The sequence below is a fragment of the Scyliorhinus torazame genome, chromosome 27 (assembly GCF_047496885.1).
Source record: "Scyliorhinus torazame isolate Kashiwa2021f chromosome 27, sScyTor2.1, whole genome shotgun sequence".
NCBI lineage: Eukaryota > Metazoa > Chordata > Chondrichthyes > Carcharhiniformes > Scyliorhinidae > Scyliorhinus > Scyliorhinus torazame.
In genome coordinates, this window is record NC_092733.1 from 23,896,104 (window position 1) to 23,920,360 (window position 24,257).

General features: G+C 43.8%; 1 protein-coding gene across 5 annotated transcripts in view; it reads left to right on the plus strand.

Annotated features, from left to right (window-relative positions):
* The window catches only part of brd4 (bromodomain containing 4), a 240,009-nt gene extending 220,532 nt beyond the window's left edge, over window positions 1–19,477 (plus strand). For 4 of the 5 annotated variants that reach the window (XM_072491151.1, XM_072491148.1, XM_072491149.1 and 1 more), the window contains 9 exons: window positions 1,884–1,945; window positions 4,784–5,021; window positions 6,034–6,612; window positions 7,229–7,335; window positions 9,427–9,592; window positions 14,409–14,539; window positions 15,344–15,570; window positions 16,402–16,591; window positions 19,098–19,477. In XM_072491151.1, the coding sequence (XP_072347252.1) occupies window positions 1,884–1,945; window positions 4,784–5,021; window positions 6,034–6,612; window positions 7,229–7,335; window positions 9,427–9,592; window positions 14,409–14,539; window positions 15,344–15,570; window positions 16,402–16,591; window positions 19,098–19,166 (1,769 nt within the window). In that variant the 3' untranslated portion in view covers window positions 19,167–19,477. Of the gene's footprint in view, window positions 1–1,883; window positions 1,946–4,783; window positions 5,022–6,033; window positions 6,613–7,228; window positions 7,336–9,426; window positions 9,593–11,430; window positions 13,473–14,408; window positions 14,540–15,343; window positions 15,571–16,401; window positions 16,592–19,097 lie in introns of those variants that run through there. The other variant, XM_072491152.1, reaches the window with a different exon arrangement.
* The last annotated feature ends 4,780 nt before the right edge of the window (window positions 19,478–24,257 follow it).

Consider the following 24,257-nt stretch of genomic DNA (forward strand, 5'->3'; position numbering starts at 1 on the left):
GAGCATGATTCCAATTTTAAATGTTAAGTTTTCGGCCTTTTATGCAGCAGTGGTCAAAGGCACTTGTGGCAAATATTTCGGGGCAAGCCGCTAACAAAGGTGGACCAGGGATGGAGGGAGTTGACAACTGGAAACTTGGTTGTGATTTAGGCTCTCCATTTGGGACCAGGATAGATGAGGGACTTAAACATTATTTGATGTTGCTTCCTCCCACGTGCACTGCTTGGGTTTTGCACCACCAGTATTTTTTATAGCAGCTAAGGGACAGCAATGGTGTAAAATATTTGGCACCGTTTCGTTCGTAAATTTTCAGCATGTTCAAAACACTTGTGTTCAAAGGTGCTATAAATTGCTTTGAAGGAAGTCCCTGAATCGTTTACTAGATCCTTTCTACAATTAATTAGGTGCTCCACCTAGATTTATGTGGTAGACATGCTCTCTGGAGGAAGAAAAGCAAAGACACAGCTCACATTATTCCATAATGCTGCTCATGTGCATGGAGGTGCAAGCCTTTGAGTGTTTCTTTAATCCCCCGAGGAACTGACTCTTGTTTATAATGTTCTGTTGAACATGCATTCAAAAATCACCTCATTATCTGTGCCAGAAGCAATCCTTAATGGGTTTGATTGCAATTCTATTAATACACAGGACAGTACTACATGCATCCTGTTAATGAGAATGCTAATTAAAATGAATGCTCAAGGACAGCCTATTGCATTACATGGGGGGAAACTGTGATCCTGTGATTCGCTCATCCTTGGATCAACAGCTGGTAGCACAATGGGCAAAAACAGTCTCGTGCATGTAGTTAACCAGATAGTGACTCGATGCTCATTGTTGTTTCATGAGCAGACAAAGTAATGTTTGCCCAACTGAGTTGCTGTTACATAACTGCCGGGCTGTTGAATGTGGAAGACACAGCTTGAACAGGTTTAGAGGATGTGAAACCCGTCCAGTAAGTAAACCCTGTGAGGATGGGGGCAATCAGCCCCACAGGATTGCAGGGTGCGGGTGTACATTCATAGTTAACCCACACGCAGCTGCCCCACAGAAAAGGGAGCTTTGCTGACTGACTCACTATCTCTTGCTGGTAGAGAAAATGAGGTGTCCACTTGCAACTGGTCACAATAAGACCGAGAAATGTGCTGCCTGCATCCCTTCACATTGGAGTAAGCAAGCAAAATTTACTGGGGTGCAGCAAAGAACCTCGCACTCAAACTCCTGAAATAGGAATCTGAGAGCTGTTATGTTTAATTATTGAATGCAGAAGGGACAGGTTAATGTGCAGCCAATACACCTTCATAGAATATGATGAGCGAATAGGACTTTGCTAACCAAGAGGTCCCGGCTAAGAAGTTTCTATTGTCGGTATTTCTGCAAGACGCTAGTTGATTTCTCATTAAAAGTATGGTCCTGAGGTATGGGATTGTTAGTTCCACTACAGAGGCAGAATTCAGATCCTCAAAGGAAAGAGAGACAATCCAGAGGGGAGATCGTCAACTCGGCAAACCATGCCAGTTGATGACATAACATGTGCCTACCTTGTCGGCTACAGGTGGATGAAATCGGGTGAAAATTTGAAGAAATGGGCGGGGGGAGAGGGGGGGGGGGGGTGGGGGGTGGGGTGGGGTAGGGGAGAAAATTGTAACATCTAGCCCTATTTAAAAACACACACAAAATTGAATTCCTACTCTACAACAAAGGCGGCTATACATTTTTTTGGGATGTAAACACAACTCTTGCTGTAATCTGCTGTGAGCAGGTCCTCTGTTGGAGCTGTTTAAAGAAAAAAAAAATGTCAGCTGGAGCTCTTTTGTGTACAGTATGGATTAGATGTGGTTGTCCATCAGCCAGCACATCACAATTTCAACTCTCTTCTGCAGAGGTGCCACCTAAAGCCAAACATGGCAGCCACAAGAGTCGCTCTGGACGGGAGCAGAAGAAGGTAGGAATAACCGATGGGCTGGGACTGCTTGTTTACTTGTGGGGTGCATTGGGGTTTTGGCATCTCTTCACTTGCTACTTTGAAAACCTGCATAAAAAATAAGTAAATTTACAAGACCGCTGCACTGTGCTGCTATTTACTCTGACTGCATTTTCTATTGCTTCTCCCACCCCCACACCTCGCCTTAATCTTTCCGTCAGCCAAGAGAAAAGGCAGGCAATCCCTGCTCTCCTAATGTATTTAAAAATTGGCCCATGTTGTGGTTCCTGAGAATGGGAACGTAATTATGAGCATGATCTTTCCACTTTCCCTTTCTACACATGAAGTAACAGCAAGGCCCCGTCACTGTGGCTTTAACCTCGACATGCTACCTTGGTTGGGGGTGTGGGAGGGGGAGGTGCGGTGCTGGTGGCTGCACAGTTGCTAGAATATGAAGTGTCTGAGGTTTAGGATTGCACCCCCCCCCCCCCCCCCCCCCTCCCCCCCTCCCCTCCCCCAATCACCACACATTGTCCTCCCCACAGGCTATTCACAAGCACAGGATCCATTGAGCTGGGCTAATTTTGCAGCAGGGAAATCTGATGCCGGAGTCTTCTCTGGTCATTTCCTTTTCACCTCTTGAGTGACACCATCCTTGTCCCCTGCAGCTTTGGCTAGGGGTTTTGTCATGAAAGACTAATGCTCAAGAGCAAAGAGAAGTGGCTGTAAATGTGTGTGTCTGTGCAAACCCCCCGGGGTTTGGAAGGGATAGAAGCAGAGAATTGTAATATCGTATTAGTTAACAAAAATCTTCCTTCACTGTGGCCCTGTCGGAGGAATTCAAAAAATTGAAAGCACAGTAAAATTGGGGAGGGAGGAAAGAGAGTTTGAAAGTAGGAAATCGCAAAACATTAAAAAAAAACAATAATTGTGCCACGCTCAAAAGGTCTGATTTAGTCAATGTCAGCTTTTGTTTTAAATGAACAATTTTGTCAGCACGGTGGCGCAGTGGGTTAGCCCTGCTGCCTCATGGCGCCGAGGTCCCAGGTTCGATCCCGGCTCTGGGTCACTGCCCGTGTGGAGTTTGCACATTCTCCCCGTGTTTGCGTGGGTTTTGCCCCTACAACCCAAAGATGTGCAAGGTAGGTGGATTGAACAGCTAAATAGCTCCTTCATTGGAAAAAAAATGAATTGGGTACACTAAATTTATTTTTAAAAAATTAACAAGTTTGAGACCTGCCAACTTCTCTTTCCCCTAGTGTTTTTAATCAGCTCTGCTGGTAATTAAACAAAACAATCTTTAAATTGCAACATTTTGTAATACACACATCCTTTTATTTTTGGAATAACTGAGTTAGTCCACTTGCACCTCGAGCCTGCTCTGCTCCTCAGTTAAGATTATGGCTGATTTTGTACTTCAACCTCATTTCCTGAATACCCTGTCTGAACAAAAATTTATGGGCCTCCATCCTGACTTTCAACTGACCTCCAGTATCCACAGCAGTTTGGAGGAAAGGAGTTCCAGATTTTTACTACCTTTTATGATGGAAATTCCCTTCTAAATGGCCTGGCTCTAATTTTAAGGTTGCATCCTCTCGTTGGAGGTTTTCCCAGGGAGAGGAAATAGTTTGTCTTTACTCAGTCGAATCCTTTTAACACTTTAAACACCTTGATCGATCACCTCCAAATTTTCTATATGCGGGGAATGCAAACCTTATTCGAGAATTGCTCCTATGGATGCCTTTGTGCAGCACGCTGGTGAAATCCATTTGCACCATGAACCGCTCATCAGCTCTTTTATTGTAAAGCTTCTATTTTAGAAGAAGTCAAAGGTTAATATTTCCAAACTGTGACTCAGCTGAGCTTGGTTGCGTGTTGGTTATAGTTTATTATTGTACTGTGGACTCCTGAAGCTAGGGTCAAGTTCAGCCACCAAAGGAAATTTTTGCCAAAGGTGGAGACTGGTAGCGGTTATAACACCATAAGATTGAAAAATGTATTTAGTATTGCTGTTGGTTGTGGAAGGACTTTGCTTTTGGAAGGGCAGCGGGGGAGTGGGGCTGTTGTGTATAGCACAATGAAACACATTATTCAGCACATCATGTGGGAATCAGTAATTTGCACATTAAAGTATATTTTAACCTGACTGGACTTGCAGAGCCAGCATCAATTCTCCCCCTCCTAATCGTCCCTCTCCCTTCCTTGAAGGATGTCAATTAAAAGCATCATTCAGCTGATTCTAATCTTCCTTTCCCTTTCAAAGAAAGCCACGTAGGTTTGGGTGAGACAGTTGTGATCCCTGAAGCTCAGTTATCTTTTAAAAGCAAAATTTAGATTGTGCCTATCCAATGCAACACAACCCCCACTGACGCCAATATTTGAAGCTATAAATCTGAGTGGTGCAGCAACTCAATGCAGCGGCCAGTTTGCTATAAACAGAGAAATTGGGAGGTGAAGGTTTTAATCTTTCAGCCTTCAGGAATTATTCCCCGTTCACTGCGCACATGCCAAGTATGAGACCTGGTGCCGTCTGCTTTGGTAAAAGGAAGGGCCATTCTGATTTGAGTGGATTTATTTAATTATGCCAGCAGCTTGTTCCAAAGTGACATCGTGTGAAGCCTGGGAACAAATTTGTGACAATTTGATGTTGTTAGATGAGGTGATCAGGAGGGCTGGAGAGAAAATACTGAAATTCGACAGTAATAAACTAATACTAGGAAAATACACGTGGCATCTTGAAAGGGAGCACAAGTCTAGTGTGCCTGATCAGGGTTTAAAATTAAACTAATAACATGATATCGACTGCAGCGTTCCTTACTCAACACTGTCTAATGAAGAGTTTCTTCCCTCTCGCCATAGCACCATCACCACCATCAGCAGCTGCAGTCAATGAAACAGTCGCCTCCGCAATTTGTGCCTACTTCGCTACCGATTATGGAGCCGCAGATATTGACCAATGCCTATGACGCCATGTCACACTTTGGACAGCCCATGATGCACCTTCCTCACCAGAGTGAGCTGCAGACACATTTACCGCCCCTGCCTGAGCAGCACTCGCCCCCTCACCTCATCCAGCATTCAGTGGTGTCTCCTCCAGGTTTGTGCGCACAGGCAGTTTTGTTTCTAGCCTTTCAGGAAAGTGTAGCATCAAACTTCATGGGTTTTGTGAAGCTGCTTTGTAGTTATTCTTCATTCCATGAGGATATCGTGAACCCTCCTGTTGGGTGGGTAGAAATGTACCATAATACTTGAACTCTGGAAAAGCACCCATGAGTGCATTGGGTAAAGTGTACTTTTTTCCCCCCTACCGTTATTTTAACTATAATATATGCTGAATGAAATGATTTTATGGGTGCATATTTATGCGCATTAGCCACTACACCGTGCTGACTTTGTGTACATGAACTTCTTATCCTTGCTTTCCCTCCACACTCTGCTGCTGTTTCTCACTCCCCGTTAACCTGTGCTGGCCAGAGTCCCTTGGGGAAATCCACTTGAAAAGAAAGCCACTCACTCAGTCTCTTCTTCCGCTTTGAAGAGAAGGAGCAGCGCTCCGCAAGCTAGTGATATCGAAACAAACCTGTTGGACTTTAACCTGGTGTTGTAAGACTTTTTACTTTGAAGAGATTGAGCTGGAATGGGGATGGAGGGAGTGGAGATCGAGGTGGAATTGGGGTGGAGGGAGTGAAGAGATCGAGATGGAATTGGGGATGGAAGGAGACCGTGGAGGCAATGCAGAAATAAAAACATGTTTCCTGATGACAAAGGGCTGAGTTTTGAAGGAACATGGGCTCTTCAGCTTAGCAAGGTGGCTTTCTGAGGGAAATTTCAAGAGGTGGAATGAGTCATCACAAAAGTTTAGAGTTAATGGTAGAAAACTATTCTTGGAAAATTTAACTTAGAAACCCAGGTAGATCAGTGGAAACAAAACCCTGGCATAATTAAGAAACGGCTGGATTCTCTAAGGATGAAGTGACATGAGGATGTTTTGAGTTAATTTAGATGGCCCACATCCATGACTATTTGTGAAATTCTACTGAATACTAAACTTGTTTTCGAAAAGAACAATGTAATAACAGTCTTTCCTTTTGTGATATTTTCCCTTCCAGCTTTGCACAGTAGTCTGCCTCAACAGCCATCCAGACCCAGCGGTAAAGCTGCACCACTACCTCCGAAACAGCCACGGCCTCTTGCACAGTCCCCGCCCATGGGCCCACAGCCTATACTACAGCCGCCACAGATGACGCAGCCACCAGCAATGCTGGAAGAAGAGGAACCACCTCCGCGTCTCTCCATTCCTCTACACCCTAGTCAAATGCATCTATACCTGCAGCAGCTGCAGAAGGTCCAGAATCAAACCCCGCTCCTCTCAACAGTCCAGACCTCCTCGCAACCCCTACCCCAGCCAGTCCACAGCCAGCCCCAGCCGCTGCATACACAACCCCAGCCTCTGCCGCACACCCAGCCTCCGCCGCATCCCCAACCTCAGCCTCTACCCCAGCAGGTGGTGCAGCAGCAGCAGCATCAGCCGAGGCCGCTTCACATGCAATCTATGCAGTTTCCATCCCACATTCAGCAACCACCGCCGCCACAGCCGCAGCACCAACCCCCCCAGCAGGCGAAACCCCAGCAAGTCATCCAGCACCACCACTCTCCACGGCAGCCGAAGCCTGATCCCTATTCCACAGGTAAGGAGTCTTGCAAAGGCCGGCCCACCATTACTCCGATTATGCATGACAAATGTATGGAAGTACTCCTGAAGGAGACCTGGAGTGTGGGCATCTTTCATGTTTTTAATGTATGAATATATCGAGCAAATTTCAAAATGTAATTGGATATGTATATATAAAAAGGAAAAATATTCAGCGTTATGTGGGAGAATTGGAACTAACTCGATAATTCTTTCTGCGACTCAGCATAGACACGATGGGCCAAATACCTCCTTGTGTTTGTGATTTCCTGAGCCGTAAAATGCTTTCTTGAACCATGAACAGAAAATGCTTTTAACTCAATGGCTCTTCTGCAGAAAGAAAGATTGTTTTTCTTCGAATGGGCAGATGTGCTATCAATGCTTGGTTTTTGTGCAGGAAAATTGGGCTTATTCTATTGTAAAAATGTCTGGTTGCAAGTGGCTTATCCTGCAGTAGTTTCCTTGTGTACACACAACTGCCGAAACACACCTACTATGCGCAAACTTTACTCGCAATTCAGCGGGAAGGGATACATGCATATGGATTGTTTCAACGGGAAATTTGTTTTGACTCTTTTGATTTTTTTTGATACTCTTTTATTTTCCCCCCTCAGCTCATTTGACAGACGTACCCTCCCCACTGTTGATGCATTCCCCGCCGCTTCCGCAATTTCCATCCCTTGTCCAGTCACCACCAAGAACTGTACAGACGAAGAAGCAGGTAAACAAAACTGGAATTAGTCACTTTAGTATGATGTAACATTGGATTGCGAGTAGTCTATTCTACTCACTTCTGGTAAGTGCATCAATATTTCTGAAAGCATTTATTTTTTTGACCAACCAGCGTCCTGAATAAATTATCTCCTTGCAGAGATATGGATGCAGGGTCGGGGGAGGAAATGCACTTGGTCTAATTGTGTGAGCCTAGGCAAGTGAGCATCACCACACATTTTGACCACAGGAAACATCATGCTTGAGTCTAGATCATATTCTGACCCAACAGGATGGCGGGGAGGATTCACTGGATAGCAATTAGTAACGGAAGCTCTAACCAGCCTTATTCCCATCTCAATTCCCCCCCTGGGATCAGCACCGACTCTGGATCACACCTAGGGCCATTTGTGGTGTATGTAGCTCATCTATTCATTGCCCTAACCAGCTGAAGCATTGGGGGTGGAAGGGGAGCTGCCTTTGTTTGCGAAGGATCTGTTGACACTGGTGCATTCTGAATGTCAGGTGCAACAGTGCTACTAGTGATTGCCACAATATACACAATCGCTAGAAAAAGCTTTGTTGGACTGTTTCCAGCGAATGAGACTCAACAAGGCTGAATGCACCCAACAGGGATCACAATTCTGCAAATGGACTCGGTCTGTCAACCTCTCCTCTCCTCTCTTCTCATCCCCCACACGGCCTACCAAGTCTGAAATGGGTGCCATTTGGGAACCATCTTCCCGGAGGGCTGTTGCTATAGATACCTGCTGCATTTTCCCTGAAGCTGCTGTATGTTAATAAAGCCTTCTGTCTCAGCCGAGTGGAGCTGTTCAAGTGGAAGGAAATTAAGTGTAGTTAATTCCTGATCATTTTGCTGTAAAGATATACTCATTTTAACTGGCCAGGGCTCTCCATTGCGTGTTTTGTTGCATACTTTCATTCAGTTAGCTTCTAATCATGGGAGTGAATCAAAATTCAAATATTTTTTTCTGAAGCATGTTAGGGATTTACTTTACTGGGGGAGTGACCATGACCTCAACTTCTAAACCTATAGTTAAATTGTAACTGTATAATAATCACCCAATACTGACAATTCTCATACATCATTATTCAGAATGTCGGGTGTAAATATAGTATGTGGGTAATAGCTAAGAATTCATTTGAGGAATTTACACATCCTTTTCTGGAATGGCTCTCATTTAGGGTAACTTTCAACCCAACGGAAATGGTCGGGTTAACTCTTAATTCCCTCCCTCCCACTACTGTTCAGCAAATGCCAGTTAATGACTGCCTTCCATGTCGTTCGCAGCAGTGTAAGAGATGGCCTGGTGTGACTTGCCCTCTGAATCTTTGTTCCTGCTTTGCCTGGTCACAGACCTCCAATGTGTGAAGCATGATGTTGCATGCGAACATGCTATTCTGCCTTGCGAGCATTGGGAAGGGACTTTATCATTGTCTTTCGGGCAGCACGATGGCACAGTGGTTAGCACTGTTGCCTCACAGTGCCGAGGTCCCAGGGTCGATCCCGGCTCTGGGTCACTGTCCGTGTGGAGTTTGCATACCCGTGTTTGCGTGAGTTTCGCCCCCACAACTCAAAGATGTGCAGGGTAGGTGGATTGGCCAAGCTAAATTGCCCCTTAATTGGAAAAAATTAATTGGGTGCTCTAAATTCTTTTAAAAATAAAATCATTGTCTTTCAGAAAAATGCTGTGTGAACTGCTCTTATATTTGAGCTTTAGTTTGATTGGATGCCTATTTCTGGGAATATATTAAGGGAACTGGTGAAGGGAATACTTCACTTTAACTAGCCTGGCACTCCATGTCAAGTACAAACTGCAGAACAGAGTTACTTCTGTAGTTACTCTGGCGACATTTTCTCAATATCCCAATCAGAAGGGACCTCCTAATTTCCTCCAAAAGCCATTCTTTCCTGGTTGGTTTTTCAAATTAGTTACATTAGGAGTACCCACTGGCCTGTGCCCATGAGGAACAGATTGAGACACTAAGACACTTTGGGCTCTACGGTCCAGTAGCTTGGAGATCTCGGAACAGCCTGGGTTGGATTGGTGTGCTCTATTGAAGTTTTATTGTCTTACAGGAGCCCCGAACTCCCTCAATAGTGCAATCACAACCGATGGTGAGTGTGAAAGAAGAGAAGAGCCACTCTTCACCGGCAATCCGAAATGAGGCGTTTAGCCCTTCGATGCGCCCGGAGCCATCAAAACAGAGGGAGGGAGGCAAGCCTCCTCCACATCTTGGGCACAGTAAGTAAACAATGGAGTTGCTGAAAATGTGGCACTCTTCAGAGGGGCAGAAAATTGTTTAAGCATAAACTCCCTCCGTCAACCTTAAAATTTAGAACTAGTCCATTTAGGGTTGATGTCAGAAAGCACTTTCACAAAGTGTAGAGGAAATCTGGAACACTTCCCTCAAAGGCTATTCAGGCTGAACATCAATTAGCAATTTCAAAACCTTTATGTATTGTTGCTGTGCGTTAAACAATACAAAACTAAGGTGGATAAATGGAATTGAGGTGCAGATCAGCCATTGTCCAATTGAATGGCAGAACAGGCTCAAAGGGCTGAATACCTTTTTCCTGTTGCAGGCTCTCAGTGCACTAAAGGATGTTTTCCCCTCAAGTATCACTGATTGTGTGGTCATTCATCTTGTGTTTTTTTGGAACATTGCTTTGTGAAATGTTTGCCACTTAGCAGTCGCCCTGCTTCCGAGTAATTCATTGTATATTAAAAGTTTTGGCAAGTGGGTGACTTTTAACTGCTTGAAATGTCCTTGCAAGCCACTCAATTCCAGGACAATTCAAGAAACGGGCAATAAATGCTGGCCCAGTCAGCAATTCCCACATCCCATAAATGTTTCTTGAAAAGTGATGGAGGCACAACTTAAGTGCTGGGATGTCCCCTTCTCAGACCCATGGCCGCTGTCATCTAGAATGACAAGGGCATTGGACACATGGGAACACCATCACCTGGAAGTTTCCTTCAAGCCACACACTATCCTGACTTGGAAATATATTGCTGTTCCTTGAAAATTCTGGAACTCTCTCTCTTCACAGCGCCGTGGCTGTACCTACACCATATAGACTGCAAGGGTTCAAAGAGGCGACTCGCCACCACCTTCACAAGAACAATAAGGGGCAGGCAGTAAAGACTGTTTTCTTATGAATGAATTTTAAAAAAACAATGGTGTTCTTCCCAGACCGAGCCAAATATTTATTTCTCAACCAATATCACTAAAACAGATGATCTCATTTATCGTGTTGTAGTTTATGGGAATTTTCTGTGGACGAATTGGTTGCTACATTTCCTACATTACGACAATGGCATCACTACAAAAGTACTTAATTGATTCTAAAGTGCATTGGGGAATTGGGGCATGAAAGGTGCTACAGCAGTGTAAATCTTTTTCTGATGCCTATCAAAACAAACTTTAAATCATGGTACACTGTTTACATTGAACGGAGAATAAGTGTGTAAAAAATAAAAAAGAGCATGGAAGTTCAGAGCTTTGATTTAATGATAGTAAATGCCATCTCCTCCCGCTGCGCCCCTCTCTCCATTAGTATTCATGCATTAAATGTTTAATGATTGTGTTGAAATTTGGGTGAGTTGGTCTGTTTATAAATGGAAATCCTGTTGTACAGCTTTTGCGCTGACCCCAGAAGGGAGTCTGGTAAGTTTGCAGTGTTCATACCTACTTGAAAGGTGTGATGACCATGTGTTGGAAAAAGTTTGGGTTTTTTGTGCAATTTCCCTTTGAGACTAAAATGTGCTCGGGAGCAGTTTTGAAATGAGGTTAATTGGTATCCTGATTATGGTATCATTAAGCTCCAAGAAATGCACGTGACCTGGGAATGAACAGCTAAGAAGCAAAGGGTAAATAAAAAGCTAATTGCAGTGGGGTGGGGGTCAGCCTGTTTATTCTGTTTCCCAGTTCAGAGGACTGGGAATTCATGCAAAGAGAAACAAGCAAGGCTCTCTCCGAATGGAACAGTTTTCAGTTTGGCAGCCTTCGAACAGACCCTGGTGTTGAAGCGGATCTCTGAGAACAGAGCAGAGATTGTGTTACTTTGTGTGTTATACAGTTGGAAAGGACAGAACACTGAAGACAGGAAGAGTGAGGGATTGTGGATTGGACAATGCACACTGCTGCTGTTGAGGTGGTGCCAGAGCACACCAGACCGTTTTAAAGGGGTCGGAGAAGGACGTTGCTGGGGATTCTGTCGTGGCCTGAGTGAGGAAGGGTTCGTGGACGTGAGCCTTGTTGGTAGTAACCGGGTCCGGAGACTTCGGATGGAATATGGCTGCTGGTGAATACGACTTGAGCCGAAACGATTGGATGGGAAGTGAGAAATCCTTTAAAACAAAGGCCCAGGTGGAAAGTCTGTGAGATTGCACGTGTTGCCACATTCGCGTGCAAATTCTTGTAACTATGTGAGGCGTATCTTGGTTGTATCGATTATTTAAACAACATTTATCTTTTTATTTGAAATATCCTTCACCTGTTAATTAATGTTTGCGTTACGTTGATTTTAGTTGATTTGTTACAGTAAAATTTTAAAAGTGAAATCGTGTCCAGCGGTTTTCTTTGGCCGTGTGGGGATTCCTTCTTAAAAGCCATCAGTCTCCACAGGGATCGTAACAAAGTCCAGTGGATGTGTGTCTCATGACTCTAGAAATATGAAAGAATCCCATACTTTGTGTTCTTGTGGCTTTTTGTTATTTTAATTGCTACTTTCTTTTCCAGTACCCCTGTACTTGTATAAATTCCAGTGCTAATAGGGAGATAGTTTTAGTCGATCACCCCTCCTCCACCACCATCTGTTGAAGTACCTGAACACACTAGTGCAGAAATGGAGTGCCGCAAGCCATATTTTATCACTATGGTGCTGCTCCCTGCAGCTACAATATGCAGCATCACGATGATCTTCCCTTTTCTCGGCGGGAGGAAATGATTTGTTACTGACCAGCGAAATTTACAAGACTCACCACTAAGCACAGAATGCAGGAAATTGACCGTGTAGCTGGATCCGGAACTGATGGTTGCCTGAAATGCTTTACCTGAAACTCTAACCTGACTGCCACTTTCGGCTGAGCTTTTATTTAAGAGCTTAAGACAATAGGAAATAGGACCAGTAGTTGGCCAGTCGGCCTCTTAACCTTTCTCCACTATTCACCAAGATTATGGCTGATCTAACCGTGGCCTCAACTCTGCTTTCCTGCCTGTCCCAACCGTTGATTCCCTTGCAGATTAAAAAATCTGTCTAACTCAGCCTTGAATATATTCAGTGATCCAGCGTCTATTGCTCTCTCGGGTAGAGAATTCTAACAATTAACCACACAGGAAATTTCTTCCCATCCCTGTCTTAAATAGAAGACCCCTTACTGTATCTCTGAGTTCTGGATTCCCCAGCAAAGGGAAACATCCTCTTAACAACTATCCTGTCAAGCGCCCTGCGAATCTTGTGTTTCAATATCACATCTTGATTCTTCAAAACTCCAATGAACAGCGGCTGCACCTGCTGAATGTCTCATCCCAATGTACCTTCTCTGAACTGCCTCCAATAAAAGCACACCCCTCAAATACAATGACCGGCTGTCCCTTTCCACTTGCCTCTCAATAATAAGATTGTTCTGTAATAGTGATATAACCAACGAGTAACACTGATCTGGATCTCTCCAGGATGCATACATATAATTAAAGAATACTGTAAGCCACTGGGGAGTGAAAACAACTGAGATGGTCAGTTGGTTTGCGGTCTTTTTGACTAGAACAATACACACGTAGTGTGGTCACAATCTCACTTCAGAGTCAAAGTTTTTTTCCCCAATCTTTCCTGATAGAACTCCTCAATGTCACCCTTGTAATTCGCGCACACAATTTTTATTCTAAGGAAGATTAAACGTTGACATAAGGTTGACACCGTGCAACACAGCGACACAGTGGCACAGTGGTTAGCATTACTGCCTCACAGCTCCAGGGACCCGGGTTCAGTTTTGGCCTTGCCTGTATGGAGTTTGCACGTTCTTCCCGTGTCTGCATGGGTTTCCTCCGGGTTTTCTGGTTTCCTCTCTCAATCCAAAGATGTGCAGATTGGGTGGATTGGCCACGGTCAATTGCACCTCAGTGTCCAGGTTAGGTTATGGTGGTAGGGTGGGATGGGCAGGGCAGTGGACCTGGGTTAGAGTGCTCTTTCGGAGGGTCAGTGCAGACTCGATGGGTTGAATGGCTTCCTTTGCTGTAGGGATTCTGTGATTCTTCTATGAAAAGCGAGATCATTGGGTGTGACGGGATGAATTAAGTATGCAAACAAATGTAAAATACGCAACATTTATAACTGGGCACGATATTCTGACTATTCCTGTCTTGATTGTTGCTGGAAACGCTTTTTGTCACTCGTTTGGACAGACACAAGAGTACCAAATTTCAAAGGGAGCAACAATTCATACTGCCTGAGCAAAGGAGCTGATTTGGTTGGCAAGTAGGCTCTGGTGGAGTCATTGCTGTTTCTCGTGCAGCAGAAATTCTTGGTCCCGTTGAAATTTGGCGTTCTTGTGTTGTCCTGAAGTGCATAAGATTAAACGTTTCAACAGCTTATCTTTTTCTGCTGCAATACTTAAGTTCTGTACGTACAAGCAACTATTTGTGTTCCAGTCTCGTACATATTTGCTCATGTAAAATTTACTAGTTATTGGGGTGGGAGTGCGGTGATGTTTAAGATACAGCATTGATCTAGTATTTGCTAAAAACATGTTAGAGCTAAGTGTGTCTCTCTATTTTGAGTTTAAAATGGTTACACCATCTGGAACATATATTTCAAAAGGTCCCAGCCTTTCATTTGTTGGGTTTTTAATAGCCTTTTGTAACTTGTACTTTTCAGATGCCTGCCAAAGTAAAACACCGTTCTGCCAGTAAATTGAGTTAGGATACTAGTGCAGTACTTGAATAGACCAGTTCCCAAAAATCAGTAGTGCTGGGTCTCGCTGTGTTAGTCAAATGGTGATAGCTGTCACACAGCCACAGGGCGTGTTTTTAAACAGTCTCTGCATTTCCCTCCTCCAGGACCAGAGATGAAACACATGGACGTTGCTGGACCAGTGATTCGTCCTCCAGAACACGGCACGCAGCCTTCTCCTCAGGACAAAGAGAAGCAGAAACAACAAACGCCCAAAACTCCTGTCGCTCCCAAAAAGGTGTGAGAGTTTAGGTGTTGACTGGTGTGCCGCTAGCCTTTAACGTTTTCCTCCGCTTCCCTGTGCGAGCGCACCTATTCCCCCCCCCCCCCCCTCCCCCCGCCCGACTCCTGTTGGAATGTAGTGGAGCAAATGATGGCTGACTTGACCATTCTTCGGACGAGTCTGGCCTGATTATGATCGCCCACAAAGGACTTTCTGACCTCGAATAGCATTACACTAAGATGCCTTTTGTCACTGCAATTTTCATTTACCTTCTGATATGCATTTTGATTTCGGATTTGTCCGCTTGGTTTTCTTCTCCATCCCAACCAGTTAGATCTATGCATTAACGAATGAAATATATTGTTGTCGGAGTGAACGATCATTAAGTGTTCCCGATTTTATTTAAAAAAAAAAAAAAAAAATTAGCGTTTTTCTTTTCCAATTAAGGGGCAATTTAGCGTGGCTAACCCACCGAACCAGCACATCTTTGGGTTGTGGGGGTGAAACCCACGCAGACATGGGGAGAATGTGCAAACTCCACACGGACAGTGACCCAGGGCCGGGATTCAAACCGGGTCCTCAGCGCCACAGTCCCAGTGCTAACCACTGTGCCACATGCCGCCCTAGTGTTCAGATTTTTAAAGAAAAATGCTTCAAAACATCATTTCAGCTTTTTAGAATTTCTCCTCTTTAGTATATTTAAATTGAATAAAAACACCTAGTTTTTCTTGCCTTTTAGTTTTTTGTTACTGTTAGGTGTCTGGTTACTCTTGAATGCTGCATGGGGTTCCATATTCTTTGTTGGTCTCTGTGCTTTAGGATCTCAAGATCAAGAACATGGGCTCTTGGGCAAGTCTGGTTAAGAAGACTCCTTCTACCCCCTCATCCACAGCTAAATCGTCGAGCGACAGCTTTGAGCAATTTAGGCGGGCAGCACGCGAGAAGGAGGAACGGGAAAAAGCACTGAAAGCACAGGAGGAGTTCCGTAAAATGCAACAGGAGGCAGCTGAAAAAGAACGTCTCCGAATGGAGCAGGAGAGGCAAAGGCAAGTCTAGCTCATGGTTTCGTCGAATTATCAAACCTGTGTTTTGCCGCAGTGACGTTGCCAAATATAAACAATACCCGATGTGGTGCCTACCTTTGGCCGTATGTACTTATTCCCAATGTTTGCGGCACCCAATTTTACACGTCACCCGCCTTGGGCACCTACTAGCACACTCTGGTGAACAGATGAATCTTTAGCACTACCTAATGCCAGGAAGGCTTACAGATCAGAGGGGAAAACCTTGATGGTGCAGAGGGGCATCAAGCAACAGCAATTGAGAGGAAGAAAGATCGGTTTCGTCAGTGTCCTTTCCTGCCATGTGCTAATAAATGCTCAGTGACAGCTTGAGTTGTCCCTTCGAGTCCAGCGCTGACCTACAGCCCTTTTATCAGAGAGTGCAGCTGTGAGATTTAGAATATGTTGGCCCAGATTTTCCTGTCAAAATAACGGTGAGGCTAATGGTTCCCTGTGCGCAAGGGGTACAGCAACTTCAGGCAAGGCGTCAGGCTTATGGATAAACTCAAAAGTGCTTCTCTGAGCTGTGCCACTGTTAGCTTCACGAGAGCAATGCTGTCTGCCTTGCCATTGAATAGTGTGAAGCTGCAGCATTTGTGGTATCAGCTCATGGTTACGTTGCCTGCCACACGGAAACAAAACCCAAAAATGCAATGGCAAGCCTGACGGTGGGCGCTGTGGATACCTCGCTGCAGCAAACCCTGGGCCGTTGGTTACATTGTTAGTTGGGTATGTGTTGATCTGATAGCCACAGCAACTGTTTCAACCAAGATGCATGAGAACTCTGCTTTGACCAAGTTTCGCTCCTGATTGCAGAGGTCGAGATGAAGAGGATGCTTTGGAATGCGCTCGGAGAGCTCACGAGGAGGTGAGGAGGCAGCAGCAACATCAGCAACAGCAGCAGCAGCAACAGCAACAGAGCTCTCAGCCGACCTCACAGTCTATGCTGGATCAGCAGCGAGAGCTAGCAAGGAAACGAGAGCAGGAACGAAGGCGGAAGGAAGCGGTAAGTTTCCAATGCATCTTCCTGCCATGCCTGACTTGGCTTTTTGGAGGCAGGTTTGATTGTTGTCAGTTTTTACTGACTTAGTTTCAGGGAGGGTGTAGTTAAGCCAACTGCAGTCAGGACATGGGCACCTCTGGGCTAGGAAATGGGATAAAAATTGTCCTGCGTACCTGTTCCTGATTATCTGTTGACCCCTCCTGTGAAGTGCGGAATCTGGACATTAGTCTGGGACAGGGTTTGACTTTCCCACCATCTCCATTGCCAAATCCTTGTTGGATTACGAGGAGAGGTTGAGTAGACTGAGACTACTCGGAATTTAGAAGGATGCGGGGGGGGGATCTGATGGAAACATATAAAATTATGAAGGGAGTAGATAAAATAGATGCAGGCAGGTTGTTTCCACTGGCGGGTGAAAGCAGAACTAGGGGGCATAGCCTCAATATAAGGGGAAGTAGATTTAGGACTGAGTTTAGGAGGAACCCCAAAGAGTTGTGAATCTATGGAATTCCTTACCCAGTGAAGCAGTTGAGGCTCCTTCATTAAATGTTTTTAAGATAAAGATAGATAGTTTTTGGAAGAATAAAGGGATTAAGGGTTATGGTGTTCGGGCCGGAAAGTGGAGCTGAGTCCAAAATAGATCAGCCATGATCTCATTGAATGGCGGAGCAGGCTCGAGGGGCCAGATGGCCTACTCCTGCTCCTAGTTCTTATGTTCTTAAATAGCTTTTCAGCACTGACTAGAACACTAACCACTGAGAAAAGGAACCTGATAGGCTCCTGGCGCCTGGTGAAATAGTGACTTTGAGAGTATCAGTATCTGTAAAAGATAAAGAAAAATTTTCAAAGGTTCATTTTTAAATTTGCTGTTGCTCACACACATTCTTCATATGCATCAAAATCTGAATTTCAGCTTGGCCAAGCATAACCTCTTAAGATCTTTGGGTAGCATTTTTGAGTTTTAAAATGAAATAGTAATCCTGTAGAACAATGTAGCCAAGCTTGGAGAATCTTGAGAAGGAAGGTGTGAAATTATTCTTCAGAATTGGGCCAAATGTGAAAGGCTTATGTCTTCCGTGACATAAAACCTTAATTCCATTTTCATGCAAGCTTTCACTTGCAGTGGTTTCAAACATCCACAATTTCCCCATAATGATTAATTTTAAAACAGGAGCAATAGGCAGAATGCGCGCGCAATTTTTTTCAGGGTGTGGAGCAAATTACCCCAACTCTATTTAATTGCAGCAGTCCCTCTGAGGCTCATTCTTGCACTGAAGCTGTAGCCACACCGTGAGCAATAGTGTGTGGTGGGAAGAGTTCACGCCTGCACCGTCCCATTAAATTAACCTGTCTAACCAAGAGAATGGATTACAAAGCTGTGCCTGATTTTAAAAATTGATCTGCATAGTAGGCCAGGAGTGTGACACTTAAAAATAATAATAATAATTCCAATTAAGGGGCAAATTAGCGTGGCCAATCCACATCCCCTGCACATCTTTGGGTTGTGGGGGGTGAGACCCAGGCAGACACGGGGGAGAATGGGCAAATGCCACACGGGGCCGGGATCGAACTCGGCGGCGTGAGGCAGCGGTGCTAACCACTGTGCCACCAAATCGACCGCAGGAGTGTGATACTTCAATCGGCTGATGGTGTGAGGATTTAATTTTTAAGATGGATGGGATCATGCTTCAATTCGAAGTCACTGACCGGGTTTGTGTTTATTATGTTCATTGAAATGAGCGGGCATATTTTTCTTGCTAGGGTTAAGGGGGTTTTAATGACCATTATCTATCAATCTGATAGATTGCTTCATCTGTCACACTGACAAATCTGCATAAAATGTAGGACATTTGAGACCATTTCATAATGACTCTTGTTAGCAAAAGAATTTGGTCTTCCCTGGAGCCATCAATTGTGTTATGTTGAGAAAATGGCCATTGGTCAGGTTGTTGAAAGTACTTTTTGCGTCTTGTCATGAGTTTACCCCCCCCACCCACCACCACACTCCGTTTCAATTTACCCAAACTACTCTCAGGTGGATTTCTTCCATTGGGTGCTCTTGAGCTTGCAACAGCAGTGTGGAGTAACCTGAATCTGTGCTCCTGGTGCACACACCAGTTTGTGGACCTTCTCCCAAAAGCAACATGCCCCAGATTGTGGAATTGCTGCACTACTTAGGTGACTCCTGCACCATTTAGGAACCAGTTATTTTGCCCCTTGAGCCTGTCCCACACCATTCAGTGCGATCAGGTTGAACACTTGACCTAACGCAGTCTTGAGGAGAATTGCTAATAAGCAACAGATGCTGGCCTTGCCACCAATATCCATGTCCCTAGAATGAATAAAACAATCTCTATATATCTGACTCTAGCCATCATACTTGACAAAAAATTGGCTTTGGTGTACCAGTGCAATATGCTATTGCATGAAATTTTGGGGAAAATGCTGGTTTTAAATTGAATGGAACAATGTAAACTAATGTTGGTTGTGTATCTTTACTGTGATCTAGATGGCGGCTACAATTGACATGAATTTTCAGAGCGACTTAATGGCAATATTTGAAGAGAATCTCTTCTGAGGAGGGCTCCAGATGCTAGATATCCTGACTCTTGAAAGTACTACGAAACTGTTTTCCATGAGCTACGTGGCACTGTAGTGTTTCGGCCAGGTTCTTGGTGCACGGTCTTTCTGCATGTGTGACCCAGTGAGTGAGCGAATCGTTCAGTCAATGCCTTGAATGGATGGACGAACACGGATGGACAGAAGTCTGCCTTACATTTAACCCACAATATAGGAATGAACAAATAGACAAAAAAAAACTTATCTATGTTGTTTAGAAAACACGTGCACAAGTGTGCGTCCAGCTTTCCGAATGATACTACTGTAAAGGGGGGGGGGGGGGGGGTGGGTGGGGTGGGTGGGGGGTGTGTGTACCCATTAGCTGCAAGGCTGTCCTCGCCAAACTCCTTCACTATGTAAGAAAAGACACAGTAACATTCTGATGTATCCGATCAAACAGGGTTTCACTGTTGCCGTGTGAGGGCCCTGTTTGCTGTACGGTTTCTCTGCGTTGGTTCTATAAATCTCGTGAGTCTCCTTCAGTGTTAATGAGGAGAACAGGGCGATGCCATGGTAAATTAAACAAACATTGGGTGAATTCCCCTGTAATCGGGAAAACTGGGCCCTTCACTTAAGTCACAACAGTATAATCTGGATGGACTATTTAAGCAGTGCAACTTTGTGTTCATTACTTTTTTTTTTTTACAGTGCATAGTGCTGTCTGCGGATTTTGTTTATCTACAGAGTTTCCAGTTACTAGGCTCAGTGTGTTCTGAAAAGCCATGTGATGGTTATGACAACACAAAAAAAGGGAAAAAATAATAATCGTATGTCGGAGGTTATGAGTTTAAACAGCAGTCCCATCTAAAACGTTTTTGTTTTTTTTCCTGTTTTAATTTCTTTTCTGCAGTGTTTGGGATCAAAGCTGGACTACCAACCAAAGTAGGTGAAATTGTTTGTCTCGTTACCTCAGGAGATACGAATGTTGAATGGCACTGCTGAAACTGTTTTTGTACTGTTGTCCCTCTGAATAGTAGAGATACGAGAGCTGACTTTCTTTTCTGCGAATAGCCAGAGGTCTCAGCCGCCCTTGAATAGTGTTCGACCGATGCTGTATAGTGGGTATGGTTGGTGTGCGACGCTTAAAACTTGTTGAATGTTTTCTGTAATTAAACACTCACTTTATTCATGTAGCAGACTTTTCAATACACTTCGGAGGCCCAGGTGCGTGAATTTTATCTTAAATGGTCGATTCCGGAACTTCCCGTTTTTTTCTTCAGAGGGGTGTACAAAATATACATGCTGTTTCTGTGCAAGTGTCTCATTCGTGTTTGCTAAAAGCACCAAGTGAAGTGCTGGCTCTCCTAGTTAAACTCCGCAGCAAGAATTAGACGAGTGATTGTTTTATTATTATATGGCAAGATTTAAATTAATATACCATTCCTCGTCTTCGCCTTTAAATATAATTTTATTTTTTCAGCTGTTTTTAACCCTTTTCCCTTTTTTTTTTTAAATGAACATTTTAATGTGCCAAAATACCCACTATACAGTACCAGCGATTCCAGTGTTGGCAATTACCTCGGTTTAAAGTCGGTTTTACTGAGAGGCAGAAAAATTGCATTTGGTCTGTATCGATTATTGAATAAACACACCTTTTATACAATACACTGGTGTCTGTTTTTTAAAACCAGAGGTGGAATTCAGTGGTGTTGTAATTGTCACCATTGGAGTGCGTGTCGACGGTTGCTTACCGTAAGGATGGCATGTCTTGAATAAAGGCAAGAAGACATTTTTGGGAGAAAAATACATTATTTAGTTTTTACGCAACTCCCTGCATTTTATTTGGCGACTGTGGCTTTCAGGTAATTGCCTACAGAATAATCGGCTGTGAGTTGCTTGATTTGGATGGACAAAAAAAGCCAAATTGGCAGAAGAAAGAATGGAGTCATCCTGGACCCTGCAATATTTTCAAAAAATGATCTTTTATTTACGTAATTTCTCTGCCTTCTGATGTGAAATACAGTGAGTATTGGCATCAACACAGCTATAGTAAACTGCACATGCCTTTTTTTTTTTGGGGGGGGGGTCTTTGAGAGCTTCTGTGGCTATGAGGACAAGTATGGCATGCTTTTAAATGGCCTGCTCCATTTGATAAAAGTAGATGGTACTCAAACTCCTGATTGCCTGAAACACGAGGAGAGAAATATATGCTTGTCAAGGTGAGTGAGAAATTTAGAATTTGTTTTGGATTAGTCAAGAGTTATGTCAAATCATGATGGGCTGAGTGGCCACATTTCTACTCCTGAACTATGGTTCAGTGGATTCTGAGAAGAGGATAGTTAGTGAAATGAAGGCATTGGTTATCTGCATTCTCTTCCAATTGTCTGAATGCTATTAGATGTATGACAGTATTCAGTTGGAGAAGCGTAGTTTTTACTGGTGAAGGAACCAAAGAACCCACCCGAACAGCCTAAGCAATTAGAAATAAAATCGCCATAGTCCCAGGTGACCATGGGCTGCTTTCCCCTTTGAGAGGGGTGTGCTGACTGGTGGTGATTTTAATCTGAGGATCACCACACCTTGGGTGAGGGGAAAGGTTGAGAAGGCGGGCCCTTCACGAATAACCTGAGCAATTACCATTGCATTGGTTTCTCTTCAGGGCCTTATATAATCCCTGTGCACCAATTTAACAATGTATTTCTGCACTGATATATCACTGAGTATTTTTTTTGCTTAAAAGGAAGGGGACGTGTTGAAAATGAACTATTTTCTTGTACAGTGTAGTCAAATTTGAAGTGGCGAAATTGGTTCTCAAAGCTGTGCTTTCAGTTTTCTGAAAACGCCTTTCAAAACTGCTTTTTGTAGTTCACATATTGCTCTAAATACTGTAGAGATTGCTTCCATTAACTGGTCATGGGCAGCACGGTAGCACAGTGGTTAGCACTGTTGCTTCACAACGCCAACCAGAGACCCGGGTTTGATTCCCGGCTTGGGTCACTATCTGTGCGGAGTCTGCACGTTCTCCCCGCGTCTACGTGTGTTTCCTCCGGGTGCTCCGGTTTCCTCCCGCAATTCCCGAAAGACGTGCTTGTTAGGTGAATTGGATATTCTGAATTCTCCCTGTGTACCCGAATAGGCGCCGGAGTGTGGCGACTAGGGGATTTTCACAGTAACTTCATTGCAGTGTTAATGTAAGCCTACTTGTGACACGAATAAAAATCATTATTTTTATTGCAGATATCATGAGCCAAGTGGCCTCATACTGTTCCGTAAACGTTCTACAATTCTGTAAATGTTTACCACTATATAGTGAAGGTCGAAAACTTTTTTCCTGATTTAAATTGACCCTAGCAGCAAAATGCAATGTAATTTTGAAAGAAAATCTGAACCCTTCAATAAATTTAGACTTTTAATGAATTAACTCTAACTTATGGAGTCGATAGCTCTGACTGAAGGTCTCCTATTTGGAAGTATTGGTGTAATATCATGAAACAATTTTTTAAAAATCTCCACAACCCTTCTGGTTCTTTTGCCAATGATCTTAAAATCTATGCGCTCTGGTTACAATCCTCCAGTGGGAAGAGCTTTTCTTTACTCCTACAATCCAAAGCCTTTCATTATTTTGAATGCCTCAAATTTCCCCTGACCACCTCTCCGCTAAACAAGCTCAGCTTCTCTACGCACAACTTAGTCTCTCATTTCAGGTACCCCTCTAATCATCCTTATTCAGCATTGGAAGTTTATATTGCCCGACAGATGTTTTGCACCTGCAGATTTTGGAGACCCCTGTTTTGAGGTGATGGAAGGTTTGCAGTTTCCACACATCTATGATTACATAAATGGCTTGCCACTTGGGGCATTTAGGAGATATTTTGCACAACTTGGTGTGAGCTTTAAACTGCCTTTTTCAATGTTGAGGTTCCTTGGGAGCAGTAAATAGACTTGGGGATTTGAAAGACTTGTTGAGTAGCTAACTACATAGGAGTTGGCACTAGCTTTTTCCAAACTCTCGGTCGTGTTTTGGCTGCTTCCTTAGAATTGAATTGTCAACTTTTTGGTTGCATTAGCTGTGTACGTAACTTGGAGTTGAACTTGTATAGTGACAAAGTTTCAGGAATCCTTCATTTTAGAAACCGAGCATCAAATGTTTGATCGAAGTATGTTTTGATATTTTTAAAAAAACGCTTGTTAACATTATCCCTTGATTCCCAACCACCACTCTTTCTCCTCCAGTAGTAGTGTTGACTCGCATTGGACCACTGCACAGTAGCACAGTGGTTAGCACAGCTGCTTCACAGTGTCAGGGACCCGGGTTCGATTCCCAGCTTGGGTCACTGTCTGTGCGGAGTCTGCACGTTCTCCCCGTGTCTGTGTGGGTTTCCTCCCACAAGTTCCGAAAGACGTGCTTGTTAGGTGAATTGGACATTCTGAATTCTCCCCTCTGTGTACCCAAACAAGCACCGGAGTGTGGCGACTAGGGGATTTTCACAGTAACTTCATTGCAGTGTTAATGTAAGCCTACTTGTGACACGAATAAAGATTATTATTTACAATTGACAAAATTAGTGTTAATGGTGTGAAATAGGATTACTCTGACTGTGGCAGACAAGTGAAATGTTGACCATAGTCAGTTATTGAAGCTACTTGATTCTGAACATTACCCACTTGTGAGATTAGATTACAAAGTTTGCTGAAGTTAATTTGACTGGATTTGTGGGCTTTAGTTTTGTTAACTTCAGAAGGGGCTACCCCCTCGCACGGCATCATGTAAATATCAAAATATATTTTTCCTCTGTCGTCTGAACACATTTTATACAATTTTCTCATCCGTGACTTATTATTTGTAACAGCCCTGCATGACCATCCATTCTTATTCAAAGGCCAACACACTAAAATAATTAATTAGCACTTGTTGAGGTGGTGGTTTGCATTGCACTGTCAGTTCTATTGCCTCAGTGGGTAAATCACAAAATAGAACAAGACCTATTATATCTTTCCATCTGAAGAAAAAGCTTTGATGCCTTTGAGGCCTTGATGGCAAATCTAGCCTCACCTTTCACCTCGCTCACAGTGGGGTTGGCCCAGAGCATTTCAAGATTGGAATTAAATA